This window comes from Colossoma macropomum, unplaced genomic scaffold (assembly GCF_904425465.1).
Source record: "Colossoma macropomum unplaced genomic scaffold, Colossoma_macropomum, whole genome shotgun sequence".
Taxonomy (NCBI): domain Eukaryota; kingdom Metazoa; phylum Chordata; class Actinopteri; order Characiformes; family Serrasalmidae; genus Colossoma; species Colossoma macropomum.
In genome coordinates, this window is record NW_023494795.1 from 1,646,094 (window position 1) to 1,664,704 (window position 18,611).

General features: G+C 40.5%; 1 protein-coding gene across 4 annotated transcripts in view; it reads left to right on the forward strand.

Annotated features, from left to right (window-relative positions):
- Window positions 1-18,611, forward strand: part of rcan2 (regulator of calcineurin 2) — a 107,261-nt gene that overhangs the window by 55,116 nt on the left and 33,534 nt on the right. Inside the window, exon 1 of one of the 4 annotated variants that reach the window (XM_036581164.1) lies at window positions 15,931-16,252. The exons of the other annotated variants lie outside the window; for them this stretch is intronic. Within the exon in view, the coding sequence (XP_036437057.1) occupies window positions 16,166-16,252 (87 nt within the window). The 5' untranslated portion in view covers window positions 15,931-16,165. Of the gene's footprint in view, window positions 1-15,930; window positions 16,253-18,611 lie in introns of those variants that run through there. 4 annotated transcript variants of the gene reach the window in all.

The following is an 18,611-nucleotide window of genomic DNA, read 5'->3' on the forward strand; positions in this document are numbered from 1 at the left end:
ATGGAGGCAGAAACAGGACGGCACGTACCAAAAACATTGACTGGGCTGTTCGCCACTGTATCGCAATACTGTCGTTATTAGAATGGGATATTCCCATCATTTCATCAGTGTTTTCGTATCATTTCATCAGTGTTTTCGTATCATTTGCACTAAATCATGTGTCAGTGTTTTAAACAGTTAAGCCTTTCTTCTTCGATTAACGCTGTTTGATTAACACTGCTAGCATAATGCTAATTTCCATTAGTATTGCTAGTGCTTAAACACAGTTAATTAATGACTGCATAGACATTCAATTCAGATTTCAGTAACATTTTATCTGATCCTTTCAGTGAAGATTCAAACTTAAAGTAAAGTGAATAGACATCCCTGTTTTCCGGGAACAGTTCCCCTTATTGGTGACCTGTCCCCAGCTGGAGCTGTCCCCGGAAATGTCTCCATTCTCTTATTAGTGGTGTGCTACCCCCCCACCCCCCTTCACCTTGCGTTCCACGTGGAGGGCAGTGTTGTTACCTTCTTTGCTAATAAACTGCACACTGGAATACATATCTTATGTGTGTGAATGAAGAGTGTATAGCAGGTGTGTTTGCGCAGCTCGGAGGCTGTAGAGACTCCTGTGTCTCCGGGCAGACTCAACACAGCTCTCTCACTCACTGCCACCTCCCTCTCTCTCTCTCTCCTCTCTCTCTCTCTCTCTCTCTCTCTCTCTCTCTCTCTCTCTCTCTTTCTCTCTCTCTCTGTTGTCTGTCTGACGTCAATGCCAGCCTTTCATCAGCGCTGCCATTAATCAGCGGATCACTCAAAGCTGATTTGCTCCTCTTGCTGTTTTCCTCCGCACCTGTATTTCTCTTTCTGGTTGTGTCACTGCTGTCTGTCTACCTCCTCTCCTGCAGCTGCACGTTACTGTTTCTCATTTACTTTCTTTATATGACTTTCTGTCCATCTTTCTTCAGTGTTGCCCTCTTACAGTGACATCAGTGCTCGGATGATTTCTGAGGTTCTCAACATAACCTACAGAATCTGCAGAGCTCTCTGGAGTAGAGCTTGAAATATTTGTCTGAACCGGATGGAACCCAGCGATTCACTTTGGATTCAGTTTGGGCATCATTTCTCAAATATTTGCTGGACTAGAATCAGATTCACATTTCCTGTTCAGGTTTTTATTGCCTGTCTCCAAACTTTAAAAGATTTTGACCTGGATCTACCCCTGCTGTAGTTTTTCTTCCTACTGTATTCTTATTCTTAATTCTTATTAACTTTTATTAGCTTAAAAATAATTTATCTGTCTCCAAAACAGGGAAGGGAAGACGCTGCTGCAGTGCATGTTAGTATTTACACCATAAAGAAAAGAAGCTTTTTAGGAGCCTTTTTGTCTCACAATGTTTTTATAAAGTTAAGAAGAAATCATGTAGAAATGAACAGCTTTGAAGGGCTTATAAAAATGTTACATTTTGTATGTTTATTAATATCCTAATATCACATAGTTAATGTCCAAATAGTGGAAAATACTATGATATAAACTTCCTGTATAAAGTTCCTATTCTCCCTTCATCAGAATATCATTAATAAGGAGCTTTATTAACTTTGATGGGCTTATAAAATTATTAAAAATAAGTAAATAAACAAATAAAGATCATGATGGTAATTACTATTATTGTTATCGCATTACATCATTTGAACATGTGATATGAATAAGTTCATGTTGCTCATCCTTACTTCGGATGGAATTTTGTTGTCAAGACTGAAGCTTTACTCCAGAGCTCTTCTCTAAAAACTCTTTTCAGATGGCCACACTTGAGGTCATTACTACCTTCCTCCTCGCCCTGCATGTGGAGCGACTCACGTACAGTAACTGCCTGATTGGATTAAAGACACACTGTGAGGAAATAAGCAGCATCTGGCCACCTGCTTCCCTTTCATAGTGATCTGATGATAACAGCACAGAACTGTGCACAGTGTGTGTGTTTATATGTGTGTGTGTGTGTGTGTGTGTGTGTGTGTGTGTGTGAATGAAATAGTGCCAAGTTTTCAGAGTGTGTCTATGTATTTATGTCGAGAGCATCCCTGTGTGTATGTGCATGTGTGTGTGTGTGTGTGTGTGTGTGTGTGTGTGTGTGTGTTTGTGTGTGTGTGTGTATGTGCATGTGTGTGTGTGTACAACACATTCTGAGTGCAGTGTTGCCGTATGTGCAGGTCATGTGACGAGCACAAGAGGCAGAGAGCTTCAGTTATCAGACACATACACAAACACATCCTCTCCATCCTCTGCTAATGGCAGTACCCACTACTGCACTCTTCCCACTTTAATGCGCCACAGCCCTGGCGCCGTAGCCCCCCGCAGCCCACCTCACAGCAGACTGAACGCCGTTCCCTCTCTTAGTTCCATTTGCTTTTCTGCCTTTCATTTCTTTTATGCTCTGTACTTTCTTCTAAAGCTGGCACTGATCCAGTAACCAGCACCAACATTTGGGCTGATTCGGGAAGAAATCTGATCCTCTGACAAATGTAGCCGTTAATATCACAGAGTTGTCTGCAGTGCAGTGTAACATAAAAAGAAGTGAAGTAGGTCATGTGATGACAGCAGGTCACATTTTGGTCGTGTCTCATTGACGAGGTTGGGACTTTCGTGCTCCCGTTTCTTGGCTGCGTACGTCGTAAACTCTGTCCCATTTCAAAAGAACATGGAGGATCCTTGAAATTCGGCCAAAACACGCATCGTCCTTTTGTTCTGAATCTGAGGAAGCACCAATGTACCATTCTCAGCTTTGAGCTCCCATAAGCCTCTGCCATGCAGAGTACTACCAAAACGGAGAGCCGGTTTAGGGGGGCTGAGGGAGAGCTTGTTTTTGAATGTATGTTGCCCCCATTTGTTGACGGGATCGTAGGTGAGAGCGAGGAGTCAACGTGTCTTTGCTAATGCAGCTTTAAGTAAGTTACACTCCAGATGGAGCAGCTTTAGTGTTGTTTCTTCAGTCAGATCGAATGATGATCAGAATCGTACGCAACGGCTTTTAGAAATTAAAAAATAGCCTCGTGTCATTCTTAACCAACAAAGTAAGAAGAAAATAGTAAAATTACACAGTACTTGTTTAGCTGGGAATAACAGGCCTGTCAGCTACTGTTTGTGTGGTGCTCCAGGGTGGAAGTTGAGTTGTGAAAAGCGGAGATTTGGCCAGTGTTTTAAAGGAATGTTTGGCGGCTGATTGATAGTAACAGTGTTTTCTTTAGGTCATTTGAAAATGAATAAACAAATGGCAGATTGGAAACTGATTGTTCCCTGTGCGCTGATAACACTGTCCTCTGAACCTGCCGTCTCAAGTGTTTTTGAGAGCTGCTCTGTTGTGATTGGTTTTCAGGACTTTTAGATCTTTCAAACTGAGCTTTTCTTCTAATTGGTTCACGAGCTACACATTTATTTTTACTCTGTAATGGTAATGAAAATGTGAAATTAGCTCAAGTAAAAGTGCAATAATTTAATTCTACTCAGAAAAAGTCATTACAGTGAAAAAATAACTCAAGTACAGCAATGAGAGTAAATATAATTTGTTACTTTCCAGCTCTGGTAAAGGTTTAACCCTTGTGTGGTTATTGTTGTTTAAATCGATACAGCCATAACAATTTATGTAAAAATACCAGATGTTTGAAATATTGCAAGTGTCCAGCAAAGGGTTCTCCTTTAGCAGCTGTAGCCAGTCAGCAGCCTGTCCATGTTGTCCACCCTCACACACACACACACACACACACACTAACAGCAGGCCATGTAGGAGGAGAACAGAGTGAAGGACACAGCACCTCCACACTTTTACTCCCCGCAGGTTCAGCCCAACACCATGTGTAATATAAATGTGTGGGGGGTGAACAGAGTGAAGACACTGAAAATGGGTTATTTTATATGTTCTTCACAGAAAATGAACAAAGGCCAAGAATCTGAGGCTGAAATAATAATAAATCACATCATTTTTTTCTGGTAATTTTCTAGTATTTTCTTCTGGTAAACATTAAACATTAGTCCCACAGACCTGAACACCACACAAGGGTTAATACAGTAGTCAAGATCTTGAACAACGAGGGGGGAGAAGATACAGTTGAAACCAAAACAAAAAATCTTACTTAAAATAAAACTAGATCATTAAAAGCTGACGATACCAGCTGAAGTTAAAACTGTAATTGAACTGCGCGACTGACTGGGGAGCAGCAGCAGTTACAACATTAACTAATTTCTGCAGTGATAGTTCAACTTTGGTGGTCAGTTTGAGGATTAGGAGCAGAGAAAACACGTGTAAGACTTCTTACTGAAACTTTTCACAGGTTTCGAAAATACTGCAAGCTGTCGATAGAAATTAGGCTGCTTATATTTGTTAATTTCAGTTTAATCTCCTCTCTTATTATATTATCTCGATAGCTGCCTTCCTTGACTCTCACTGACTGTTCAAACACCTAGGACCACATTTTACATTTACATTTACATCATTTAGCAGGCGCTCTTATCCAGAGCGACTTACAAAAAGTGCTTTGTCTATCCAGAGAAAGTATCTTCGCTAGCTACCGATAGGTTAGAGAGAAAGCCAGTCCTGAGCTCAGATACTGCTAGAATCAGAAAGTCATTGACACATACAATACAATACATAAGTGCAGTACAATACATTACAATCAATACTTAATTCAGTGCTCATTTAAGTGCTGTATAAACAGATGTGTCTTCAGTCTGCGTTTGAAGACAGCGAGAGACTCTGCTGTACGGACAGCCAGTGGGAGTTCGTTCCACCACCTTTGTGTCAGCACAGAGATCAGCTGTTCAGGGATCAGGAATTACGACGCTGCTGCACTGATGAATCCTTGTTAGACCGTATCTTTTGGCGCTGGATCCAGAGAAAGGCTCTTCCGCTGACCGCTGCTGCTGAGGACGCTGCAAAGAACATCTTTCAAGTGAGACACACTGACAGTCTCAGGCCCTCGAATAGGAGGACTTGGGCCCAAAGAAAAAAGGGCAACCTGGGTGATCTTATAGCACAAAGCATCTACTTTAAATGGATTAGGCCTAATTTAAAAGCTAATGTGTGTGGAGTCTCAACCAAAGACTCCTATAAGCAGCCTTACATAATGCAGTTCCATGCTAACATGCACGTTGCCAGGTGAGATATCCTGTTTTCAAGGCAGTAGTGCTACTAAATAAAAGGAGAAAACAAAGTTATAACCCTTTTTCAGAAGGTCATCTCTTTAAGAGCACTGCATGTCCATGTTTATACTTGAATCAGAACTTGGTTTATCAAGTTATTAGTGGCCTTTACTACCAACATTATGTTTGGTTGTTCAAAATGACCACAAGTGATTTCCTGAGTGTCCATTGGTCAGTTTCACACAGAATGTAGATGGACACGTGAATCCACCGGTTCCACACGGTGAGAGGCAGATGACGTGTATCTCAGCCCCTCTTCATAGGCTCATAACTCCGGATGTGAGTCTCATATGATCTCGTGATAAGATGGAATGGAAAGGGCGACTCTACAGATTCAGGAAGTGTTTGAACTGGATTTCTGAGCTGGATTATGACACAATTGTGTGAACACACAAATCTGATCTTTTCAAATCAGATCGGAACCTCTTTTATATGTGGTTCTAGATGCATATCTGATTACTGGTCATGCGACCTTCAGAACGCTCGGATCAGAATTCACGCTTTTTTCACTGCTCATGCACCATCATTCCGTGATAACATGGCAGCAGCGCCTAATCTCAAGTTAGTGCCAGTAAACAGTGCAAAAACGTAAATCTGACCCTTTTTCACATTCGTCTTGCTGTAATACTGAAACACTGAGAGCTGCTCAGAGATTATCCTCACACGGAAGGCTTGTTCTGCTGGTTAGTTTGTCGCTATGGTTCTTTCATGTGACGTTATTGATTAAGATGCACATGCGGGTCATTTCAGAACCGAAGCTCGTTCACATTAAGGACAAATTTGAGTCACCTTCATGAATGTGAACCACTGAGTTAGAAAGATCAGATCTGAACAAAAAATCTGAATTGAGGTTTAAAATGTGAACATAGCCTTAGATGGTCATCTTGAGTGAAGTGCTTCAATAAAAATATCTCAGTAAGCTTAGTTTTTAACAGAAAACTAAAAACAATAGCAGCTGTATTTGGTGAAAGGTACCAAACCTTTACACAGTGTGTAAATATTTGTTTATTTTGACTCTCTTTTTCCAGAACACAGTCAGTTTACTGGGGCTGTTGTTTCTTGTTTCTATAGACCAAGAGTGAAGGCTAAACCCAGTCTGTCTATCTGTCTGTCTGTCTGTCTGGGTTTATCTGTCTGTCAGTGCGCTGACCGTGCTGGTTTATAGAGTTGTGGCAGGCTGTGGTTTGAGTAGTGCTGTAGGGAGTTTGGGATTATGGCATTTCCATAACAAAGCCCCCAAAAAATTGCTTTCCCGTCTCCTGAAAGCTGCCACTGCTATTTCTATTCTACAGCTGCAGAGTGTGACCAGCCCCGGAGACAGCGCGGCAGCACAGTGTGTGTGTGTGTGTGTGTGTGTGTGTGTGTGTGTGTGTGTCTAACCTACAATGGTCCTGACTTTGCAAAGTGCTTTTTTTGTTTGTTTGTTTTTTGTTGTTGTATTTTTTGACAAGGTGGATAAAATTATTTTCTTCTGGTTACTGAGGTTGAAGTTAAGGTTGGGCTTATAGGTTTAAGCTTATATGTATTGGGGCTGTCGAACAATTAAAATGATTTATCTAAGTGAAAATGAGAATTAATTAATTGCATTAATTTTTGTAATCTTGATTGATTTGCTTTTGTCATATTTGACCATAATTATGTTTTTCCTCTTTAAAAGCAGTGATGTTTTGCAGCTATTTGAGAGGACAAAATTAGCTTCATCAGAATGTATTTATTACTTATAATAATTCAGTAACATTATTTTCATCACTTGAATGCAGGATTCACATCAACTTTAACATGAAGGTAGTGAAGTGAATTTTCCAGTTTTCACCACCAACATCTAGCGAGAGTGAAAGTGGCTGCATGTTTCAACCAATAAGTAAGTATATACAGTCATATGCAGTTACTGTTTATTTGATGAATTTAACATATTGGGAAAAAGTAACTCTGGAGCAGTGGAAATGTGTTCTGTGGAGTGACGAATCACGCTCCTCTATCGGTCAGTCTGATGGACGAGTCTGGGTTTGGCGAATGCCAGGAGAACGTTACCTGCCTGACTGACTTTTATGGATTTAATGGGCAAAAATTCCCACAGACTCTCTCCATCTTGTAGAAGCTTCCCAGAAGAGTGGAAGCTGTTAGAGCTGCAAAGGGGGACCAACTCCATATTAATGCCTATGGATTTAGAATGGGATTCATAAAAGCTCCTGTAGGTGTGATGTGTAGGTGTCCCAAAACTTATGTCCATATTGTGTATGAGAAAATGAGAATTTTTTTATTTAAAAAGCTGTTTAATTGGGCAGTAAGTATTTAATATTTGAATTTTACTAGCGGGTGAAATTGGAGACGACTAAATTGGGGAGAAAATCGGGTAAAAAATAAATAAATAAATATTAATAGGCTTATTAATCCTACATTATTTTAAATCCAGTCTGCTGTTAATAGGGTTAAAGAAACACGTGATGACTGGGGCTTTCGAGGAGACAACTAAAAACAAACATTCTTCAAACCAGCTCACAAGAAATCAGCTACTTTTTGAAAACAATAAATTCTCGTTACTGTATTTATGTTTTTTTTTAGATTTATTCTATAGATATACGACCAGCCCCTGTAGTAACCTATTAGAACTGGCCACCTCACTGACAACATGGAATACAGTGCTATCTGTAAAGCATCACTCAGTAAAGTGAGCCAGATAAATGCAGTTTCCCCCTTGAAACTATAGAAATAGTGCTAAAATTCACACCCAAGTTTGTTACTGTGGGTTGTTTACTGCCTACATAAACCTGCTGCATATATTTTTAGAAAACTTGTAAGGTGGACTAAAAAGCTAGGAGTGTCTAATAGAGTGGACAGTGAGTGGACACAGTGTTTAAAAACTCCAGCAGCACTGCTGTGTCTGATCCACTCGCACCAGCGCAACACACACCAACACACCACCACCACGTCAGTGTTACTGCAGTGCTGAGCATGACCCACCACCCAAATAGTACCTGCTCTGTGGTGGTCCTGTGGAGGACCTGACCATTGAAGGACAGGGTTAAAGGGGGGATAACAAAGTATACAGAGCAACTACAGTCTGTAATTAGAGAACTACATTGAAACTACAAGGGATTGTACTTAATGAAGTGGCCGGTCAGTGTGTGTATGACTCCATTTCCTGACATTGTATAAAAACATGCTTGTGAGTATGAATGTGTATGTGAATGTGTGTGAGAGAGAGAGAGACAGAATAAGAGAGAGAGAACAGGGAGGGAGAGAGAGAGAGACAGAATAAGAGAGAGAGAACAGGGAGGGAGAGAGAGAGAGACAGAATAAGAGAGAGAGAACAGGGAGGGAGGGAGAGAGAGAGAGACAGAATAAGAGAGAAAGAACAGGGAGGGAGAGAGAGAGAGACAGAATAAGAGAGAGAGAACAGGGAGGGAGAGAGAGAGAGACAGAATAAGAGAGAGAGAACAGGGAGGGAGGGAGAGAGAGAGAGACAGAATAAGAGAGAAAGAACAGGGAGGGAGAGAGAGAGAGACAGAATAAGAGAGAGAGAACAGGGAGGGAGAGAGAGAGAGAGAGAGAGAGTCCCTCTCGTTCCTGATCTGTAAAATAGGGTATGACAGCATGGCTGTCAGTCACACTGAGTGTTGATGCTCTCGTGTCTCTTGAGAGCACCTGAACCAACCTGAACCAACCTCGTGCGCCTGCTGTCGGCCTGATGACAGACCAGCACAACATCAAAACAAAACGGAGCTGCTCTGGTGCTTCAGGCGACAGCTGTGGTTGAGAGTCAAGGTGGAACGATAATTGAATAAATTCACATTATGTAGATGAACCTGCCTCACAGCTGAACTACAGAGGGTTTTGTATTCAAACGTGTTGTTGTGTTTTGTCTCTGTGAACTTATGTTATGCAACATCCTTTTGGGTGTGAACTCCTGTAACAAACTTGCGTTCCATGTTAACATAAAAGCTGCTAGTTTAAACTCAGAGTTAGTGGCTGCACAAAGCTCAGAGACAGCACACTGTTGGACATAATCCAACTGATAGAGCTTAAATAATGATTTTGTTGAGTTTGTGTTGTTAATGTGAGTTTTTGATGTTTCTTGATGGTTTTTGTTTATGATTGCCTTGCCAGCAAAACATTCGGAGACTTTGGCTTTGTCCCCTTTAACTCATTAAAATCCGTCTTATGTTTTGCTATTTATGGAGGCCCGATATTGATATATTTTAGTGGATCAGGTTTTGGCAAAAATAAGCTTGATCCAGTTTCCATCCTTTCTTTGTTTATTGCTCTCTTTACTTCACTGTCGCACAGATGCTGTAAGCAAACATTTTCCACAGCATGCAGCAGTAAGGCCGTAAAGCACGATAATCAAGAGGCAAAACACAGGGGGTCCTGGAGGTACAGGACCCCCGAAGTAACCCCTGAAGTCATCAGGGCCCCAAGATTTATTACACATTTCTATAAACTAAGAGTAGCTCAGCCAGTTTCCATTGAAGTCCCTGTAGTTACTAAATAATAAGCTTCTTGGACCCCCTGAATGTCTCAGAACTCTGAGGGGTCCCTGAAAATAAACTAAATATCACATTATGCTGTTTGTTAGGAAAAAATAGATGCTTTAATTCAAAGTCAGGGAAACATCATTATTTAGCCTGTTTCACTGATAATCTGTCTTTGGAAATAATTAACAAGAGCTGTAGCACCACTCTGCCTCAGGGTGGTGCTGTTGCAATCTGGTTTATCCAGTTGGTCCTTCATAGGCTAGCTACTGTAAATATGCCCAATATACCTCTGAAAAATTTGACAGTGTTGCCGTAGAATATTTGTGACTTTGAAAACGTGCCCAGTGAGTTGTTACTCAGGACAGAAGAGGAGATGTGTAAGATCTTGATTGATGTGTGGAGGAGCGCATCACCAAACCACGAAAGAGCATTTCCAAAAGATGAATTGTTAAACCAAACATTTTGTTGCAGTCAAAGTGAGCATCAGCGCCACCATGGCAAGTGACACTGAGTAGCCAGCCAGCATCGGACCTGCCGAATGCCAGGGGGCATTTAGATCACTAAAGGTAATAAGGTGGTCTTGTGCGATGCTGCTGAGTGGCACAATTGTTGGCCCTGTTATCAGGAGATCACTGGTTCGATACCCAATGAGGTCACAGCCATCTGCTGCTGGGAGTCCAGGAGAGTATTATGGACTTTGCTCTGTCTGGGTGGGAAAGATGACCCTCCCTCTCCCCGTCACTCAGGTGTCTGTTAGCTGACATAACAGAACTGACAGTCTCTGCCAAGCATGTTGAGCTGTCCAGTGACGTTTACAGCAGTTTGAAAAGATGTGGTAGCTGCCTTCACATGACTCAGAGCAAGCATGTGCTAGTCTTCACTCTCCTAATGCTGGTAGTATTGTGTACCTGGGGGAGACCCAGCTAGTGGGTGGAGCTGGACACAACTAAAATGGGTAAAACAGTGGGAAAAAACAAAAAAGAAACTCTAACATCTACACTCATGTTTAAACTATCTATCTTTTACCTAAACATGAGTGCATAAATGGTGAGCCAGTGGCTGTCATGGTGTAGAGTCTTCTGTCTCGTGCAGCGCTGGTGTAGCAGCACACATTTAAAAACGTTATTCTATTCATAAGTGGCCAGATTGACTTTTCATCATATGAGTAATGGAGGCTCTTTCTTCAAATGGACTAATACGCTAACAGAGCTAACCGATACAGCAGTGGATGCTGATGAGGAATGAGAGGCTTTACTGATGAAAACACAATCCAAAATTGAATAAACAGGCATAGGTCAGATCCAAAAAGGGCAAAAAACACAGAAGCACAAACATAACCAAGCAAACAATCCAAAAAGGGGTCAGGCAAAGGTCAAGTCAAAAACCAGGCAAAAATGTCAGAACCAGAGTAACACAAACAGATATAAACGCTCAGTAGCTCTACGAACAGAAGCAACACCTCACAAAGAACCTTTCCTACAAGTCCGGGCTTTATACTAAACTAACCAATAAACTGCAGGTGAACATGATCAGTACTCTGGAGAGTTAGAGCACTGATTAAAGCGCGAGAGTGAGGCAGGTGTCACATGATCCCCCAGGGGGTTCTGGGAGATTGAGTCCAAAGAAACCTCAGAGCCGAAGGGAGTTGTGACAAAAATAATCTTTCAAAGAATGGATCGGACTCTGTATCAGCTGATGCTCAATATTAAAGGACTCTCATCAGATCGGAAAAAAAAAAAAATTAAATAAATAAAATCAGGGCATCCCTTATTAAATTGTAAGATGATACTTACAATTGTTAAATAGAGTCATCATGAATTAAACAAATCCAGAATAGTCTGGCATTCAAAAACGTCCAGCTGACAGAGGTCAAAACTAGCTTTTAAAGAAAGACTAGAGGTCAGCAGGACTGAAAACCCAGTTAAAGCAGTAAAAAGGTTGTAAGATTTGCACCGATATCAGTGTTTTTTCCACCACTCACTGTAAGTAAAGCAGACCTAAACACATGCCGTTGTTATGTAAAGGATGAGGTATTATTTTGCTATGCTGAGATCTTAAAAAGTATTAAAAATCATTAGATTTTGCATGAGCAAATGTGCATAATAGCATTTGGAGTCTCTCACAGGTGCACCTGGCTGATGTTGTGTAGCTTTTAGCCAAGCAGCTAACTTTGGCAACTTTTGTGAACAAGCGATATGTGGACATTAGCTCACTTTGATAACAGCTGCATAAAAAGTGTCCATGTTAGTTCATTCAATATAATGATATAATTCATATGGACATTTGATGTTTGGTTTATTTATGGTCAATAATGTCATGTTTTCCATGTTTGGCAGCCATCGTCTGTTACATTACCGCATAGTGACCAAGGCTGAAACCACTGGTTTAAGAAGGTAGAACTCTGGAATAGACAGGAATGAGTTTGAATTAGTATTGAGAAAAAAATGATGAGGTAACGTCCACTTATATACCGTGACTTAGCCATCAAACTCTGACACTGTAACAACCCTAAAGCTGGGTCTTTGTGTCTGTTAATATCACTGTATAAAACGAGATGCTGCCTTTATTGTTAGATACCCTGTGATTGATTGAGCACACTCAGGACAGAATTCAGGTCAGGACTTTTTCATCAGACTAAAATATGACTGACTTTAAAGTCTGTTTTTTAATAATTACTAAACAATAAGCAAGTAATAAATGATGCCCCAGTAAACAGAAACATACCATTTAAAACCAAGCTTATAAATGTAGTATAACTGTATTTATAAGGTGTGTTAATAAAGTCGTCTGTGAATTAGTTATTAACTGTTTGCTCACTAATGAATTAAATATTAATTAATTGTAATCTTTAAGTTGTAAGCGTACTCAACATGTTGTGTTATGAATGTTTGTACGCCCTTTGTCAGCTTTTACTATGTAAGTCAAACAGAACAAAGTTTATTTAGATTGCTAAGTATAAATAACCTAAAGCCGTCCCTCTGATCTGTATGATGGTTAAAGGAGGAGCTTATGAATGTTTACAAACTATTTAGAATAGTCTGCAAATGATAAAATAAATGTAAAAAGATCTTTGTTAATGAATTTGCGAGACCATAACAGTATAACTATACTATAACCACTACTTTATGCTTAGTCAGCACTTACTAATGATGTTTCCAGCTTATAAACTGTTTATCATGAATATTTATTCCCAATCGTGACAGTTCAATACTGTAACGTAAGAAAACAGTTGTTGTAAATTATTATGTAGTTTACTGTAACATTACAGTGTTCCATTTATAAAACATGACCAATTAATTTCATGTGTGGTTGTTATGAATTGATATAATAATTATCTGTTTATATTCCTTCATTAATTACGCTTGAAAGTAGAAGATTACAATGAATTAATATTCAACTTATTAGTCAACTGTTAATAACTAATTTACAGAAGTCCTGTTATAGTTACGTTATAGACACATTTATAACACATTTCTAAGCTTGCTAACAAATTATATGTTTCTGTTTACTGGGGCATTATTAATTGCTTGGTAATAGTTAACAAATTGCTAAGAAGCAGACTTTAATATATTTAGAGAAGTATAATCTTGGCATTTGTTTTCTTGCTCATGCAAATCATGAGCCCACGCATTAGATTTTCAGCTTTGGTAAATAATGTTCTTTACAATGTTAAATAGACCACATTATTAAAGAAGAAGATTTTTTTTGATTCAGTATTAAACTCTTAAATGACTGTCTCTCCTCTGCACCCATATTGTTTTAAAATCAGCTGAAGTGCTACATAAATTATAGTCCTGTTCCAGCCTGGTATGTTTAAGGACCCTCATGCTATTTCTGCCGTCACGAACATCAAGCGCGATTAACCCCAGTGGGCCAGATATCGGTCCATTAACGCTCGGTCTGCTGGGCAGAGTGTATTGGGTAGAGTTATATAACCAGACCTCTCGCCACTCCAGGTTGCCTTGGTGTTGCTTTGGTGTGGACAGGCCATTAATTGACTCCTCGGACAAAAGCAGAGGACTTTCCATTGGGAAGGGACAATGTGGCATCGGCCTTCTCAGCACACTGGAAAGATAAATACGACTGTGCAGACAGTGCAGTGACACACAAACGTGGCCCACAGTGACGTTTCATTTCACATCCCGCTCACTTCATCCAAACCCCTCTGCACTGAGGCTGACACTGTATTAGCAATCAAGCTATCTACTGATTATTTTGACAGTTGAGTAATGAATGAACCCCTTAAAATCTCAGGCTTATTACATACTGAGGCTTATTATTCAGTAACTACAGGGACTTCATTTCAAATTGGTTGATCTAATCCTAAGTTATAGAAGTGTAGTAAAACTTTGGGCCCACCAGCAGGCCCTGGCTGTTTAAGCTTTTAAGCAATATTTTGTTTTTAAAAAGCAACAATAAAAATATACCTAACTGAACAAGACCATGCATAAACCATGCATAGCTTTCGAAAGATTTAAAAATACTTAATTGGAAAAAGAATCAGAAAACACTGTGCATAAATATAAACGAGTATGTCCATCAGGCTCAGCTTCTTACTGTAACAACACATCTGTAAAAGAATGGAGTATCCTGTGGCATTTCACCATAACAATTATAATAATTATTATTAGTAGCTATATGATTAAAATGATCAACGTTAATAAAATAATACATAACATTTTAAAAACTGTTTACATCTCCTCCGGTCCCAGCTGTGTCAAAGCACTTGGGCTGATAGAGCCTTAAACAAATGTACAGGTGAGAAATTGTATTTATTAGATATAGTTTAGATAATGTTTATTTAGATATACAACAATATATAAAACACTGTATCAAAATTGTATATAAACAGTTTTGTCTCTGAGGCTCAGTTTCTACTGTAAAAAACTAATATGCTTTATCATTAGCGATGGTGCGTTACCACTTTTTAAAAACAGCAGTGTGGAAACGAATTGCTTGGCCAATCACGTTGTGCCACGTCTGGTGGAGTTAAAGGTTTGATGCTAAATGCAGGCAGTAATGAGGAATCACTGGTGCCACCTTAGCTGTTGGAGCTGCTGACTCTGCTTGTTTTTTACTCTATTTTTTCACGACATAACAAGTTAATTTCATTTGTTTTCTCATTGTCACAACACAATGAATGTTTTCTCAAGATCTCAAGATATTTGTACTTATTATGAGATGAAAAATGTTTTACCTTGATAAAACAATGTTTGTTATGTTGTGATGATGACATGAATATAATGAGATCTGGAGAAAACAACTGAAAATAACTGGCTATCGTGGAAAAACAGAGTAAATAAAGTGAATCCATGACCCTTTAAGGCTTCCGTAAATTCATTATTTCTGCCTCTAATATCAGATCTGGCATTTTGTGCTGATATCAGCCTCGTACAACACCTGGAATCTCTTATTATCTCTAATATCATCATGTAGATGTTAGCTAATGATTGTCAGTTCACACACACACACACACGTTATCTGAGGCCGCTTATCCTCCTGGGTTGCAGGGGGTGTTAGATCCTATCCCAGCAGTCATTGTGCGGATGGCATTGTCAGTCCATCAAATTCAAAGAATTTGAATTAATTACTTTTTTAATAATCAGGGACGTCTTTCTTCCACTTTGCTGGCTTTCGTGGCGAATCACTGTACGTTACGTTTAAAACGGGGTCGTCAGTGTTTGTGTGTCTGATTACTCAAACAGTGATGAGGAATCAAAACAGACAGAAATATCAGACAAACATATTGTAAATGTCAGACTAAGATGGTGAAAAAGTTGCTCTGGAAGGCAAAAATAACCTCAGTCTAAACTTAGCTCTCCTCGCTCTCTGGACTTTTAGCATCTTGGATGTAATGAATGACGTCATGTAAGTATCTTAAGAGTATGAATGAATAATGATGCATGCAGTACGCCTCATCCCCCTCTCTCTCTCTCTCTCTCCCTCTCTCTCTCTCTCTCTCTCTCTCTCTCTCTCTCTCTCTCTCTCTCGCTCTGTGCTGCAGCGCTGAGTCACTCTGAGCGCTCAAAAAAACACTGTCTACCTGCCTTAGCTTCAAATCAGTGAGTCCAAGTAAGTCTCTTTGCCCCATCACAAAAACCAAGCATGCAAATCAGGCAAGCAGAGGAAATTATAGAAGCTTGTTAGTCTGTTTCAGAAATGAAGCCTAAGAACGTTTCTTTCTTGTGAAGATTGATGCACAAAGTGTGTGTGTATAAAAAAGACCGAGTGAAGATTCTTCAATTCATCCTGAAGCAAGAGAGAGAGAGAGAGAGAGAGAGTGAATTGGAGAGTGGAGCAGTGATGTCATCGTGTTGAGTGAAGGAAGGGGGGGGGTGGCTCACACTCCTCTCACTGCCTGCTTCCACTCTCAGAGCTCAGCACAGTGACACACATACACACACTCCCGATACCGTTAGCATTAGACAGGCTCCTCAGAGCAAACCGCCCGAATATCTAACCGCACTCAAACACACACACAGCCGGGAGCAGCCATCCAGCACACACACGAGCCAGCATGCCCTCCAGAAGCATGGACTGTGATATCTCCACCCTCATCGCCTGCATGGTGGATGTTGAAGTCTTCACCAGTCAGGAGGTCAAGGTAGGACAAATTCCCCTGCAGATACTTCACTGTCAGGCGTGTCTCTGTCTTGTTTCTTTAGATCTATAGCCTCTTCAAAGCCCTAATCGTCAACACAGTGCCAGAAAGAGCTGCTGAGGAGCTTCTTTCGGCTTCTTTTGTAAAGTATGTACTGAAGTCCTCCACTATGATTTCAGAACATTCTGCAGTTTATGTCAATCACGCGCAAAAGGAGCAAAGTTTGTGTCGTCTATTCCTCCTCAGACGTTGCCCACTATAGAGCTCAGCCACTCGCATTCCCCCTTTTACAAACAGCATTCAGCTTCAAACAGAAACTGTGTTTACTGTATACTGACTCAGAGCGATGCAGGTCACAGTGATTAGGGAAGCACAATGATATCGGAATTCTATTGGTATCAGCAGATAATTGCTTTAAAAATGAACAGATGTTTAGATTGGTCAGATATTTCAAACTGATATTTGATGATGTGTTTATGGTTCTCTAGCAGAGTAGATTGTTTTGATGTGGGGTTGTTGCGCTAAAGGTCTGCATTTTGTTCATTTTACTTATCTGTGACCCTCATGCAACATTTCTCTGTAGTGCATGTTATAAGCAAGTATGTATTGGTATTTTGGCAGAAAAATAATCGGTATCAGCATCAGCCCACATATCGGTGCATCCCTAACAGTGATGCTTAAGTTCTGTTTGTTCTTTCTATTTGCACATTTATTATCTCTGTTAGGACCGCACAGTATATTGTTTGTTAATGGTTATTGTGATATTAGACCATCACAGAAGGCTACAGTATGAAAATGGTGTTTTCTGCTGGGTGCTGTGAGCATTTTGACTGATCAAAATTTCAGATGTGGTTTTCATATAATAACACAAAGCAGCTAATCTCTAGTTATCTTCAGTCGGTTGACTAACTCCTGTATTGAAAGGCACATTACGGCTGTAATTTACAGCTTTATTGTTAGCAGTTTTGTATGGAACAGCAGAAAGTTGTAGTGCTCCTGGCAGCAGGTCTGAGTGGAAGACGCTGCACTGCGTCCCAGTTCCCCCCCGCTGTGCGCTCTGCTCTGACTCACTCTTGTTGTGAGCACTCTCTCATTCACACCAGGCTCCATTCATAAAAACACACACTAAAACAACAACCCCCCACCAACTTCTCCAATGCGTCAGTTCTCCCCCCCGATCTGACACCGTCTTCCTCCTGGAGCAGGAACCGGCCCAGTCCGCTCATATCTTCCACATCACACGCCTTGTTGCACATTTGTGCTGTGATCATTCATTCCGCTTCACTAGTTCAGATAAATGGATAATCCTGGTCTCCTCTGGTTCTCTCCACCCTCAGAAGGATGATCTGCTGTCCTTTTTTCATTATGCATGGTTGCTAAGTGCAGGTAGAGAACTCGTGGTTGGTGTTCTGGGGCTAGAATTCGTGAAAGGGGGTTGGGGGTGGGGGTCCTTTGCTTTACCTTTTCATCCTGTAATTTTCTGACTCTCTTTTACACTGAAGTGGAAATGTAAAGAGATGCCGTGTGAATTGAGAATTGACTCTTAATCTCCTTCAAATAACAGAATCCAATAAAGCACAATTGAGTAAAATTGTAGTTGTAGTTTACGTGAAACTGTAATTAATCTAGTAACAAAGAACAGAATTGCAAATGTCACATGAACGTTACCGTCTTTAGCATTTGTGGTCGTTTAGCTTTCCCTTTTTTTCTGATCCATGTCATCTGAAGTCATTTTGAAACGACCTGTTTTGCCTGATGAACAAGAGCTGAGACTCTTGACCGAAGTCGTTTTTCAGTCTGAAACCTGATGCTGTTGTGCGAGGATGTCCTTAAATATTATATTAAGATTAAGTGGCCCTTATTAAAAATAATAAAATTTCACCTCCACATTTAGCCCATCTGCGCAGTGAAACACCCACATATACACTAGTGAACACAAACACTAGGGGGCAGTGAGCACACTTGCCCGGAGCGGTGGCCAGCCCTATCACCAGCGCCCGGGGAGCAGTTGGGGGTTAGATGCCTTCAGTCACGTCCTGTTGGCTCAGGAGATCGAACCGGCGACCTTCCGGTCACAAGTCTGGTTCCCAAACCTCCCGCTCACGACTGCCCCGACCATAGAGGAGGTTTTTTGCTATCTGCCTACAGCACTGAGCGCATTCAACCAGCATGCTGTGTTTCTAGAACAGTCTTATGTATGTTAGGTACAATAAATGTGGTACTAATGTAGGATATTACATCACTCAATGTTTGAAAGTTCAGTTATGTTTATGTGTGGTGAAAACTGTCTTTCTATGGTTTTCAACAACTGGCAGTTTGTTAAACTGGCAGTTTTTTCCATTGCTGTGATAACTTGGTAACT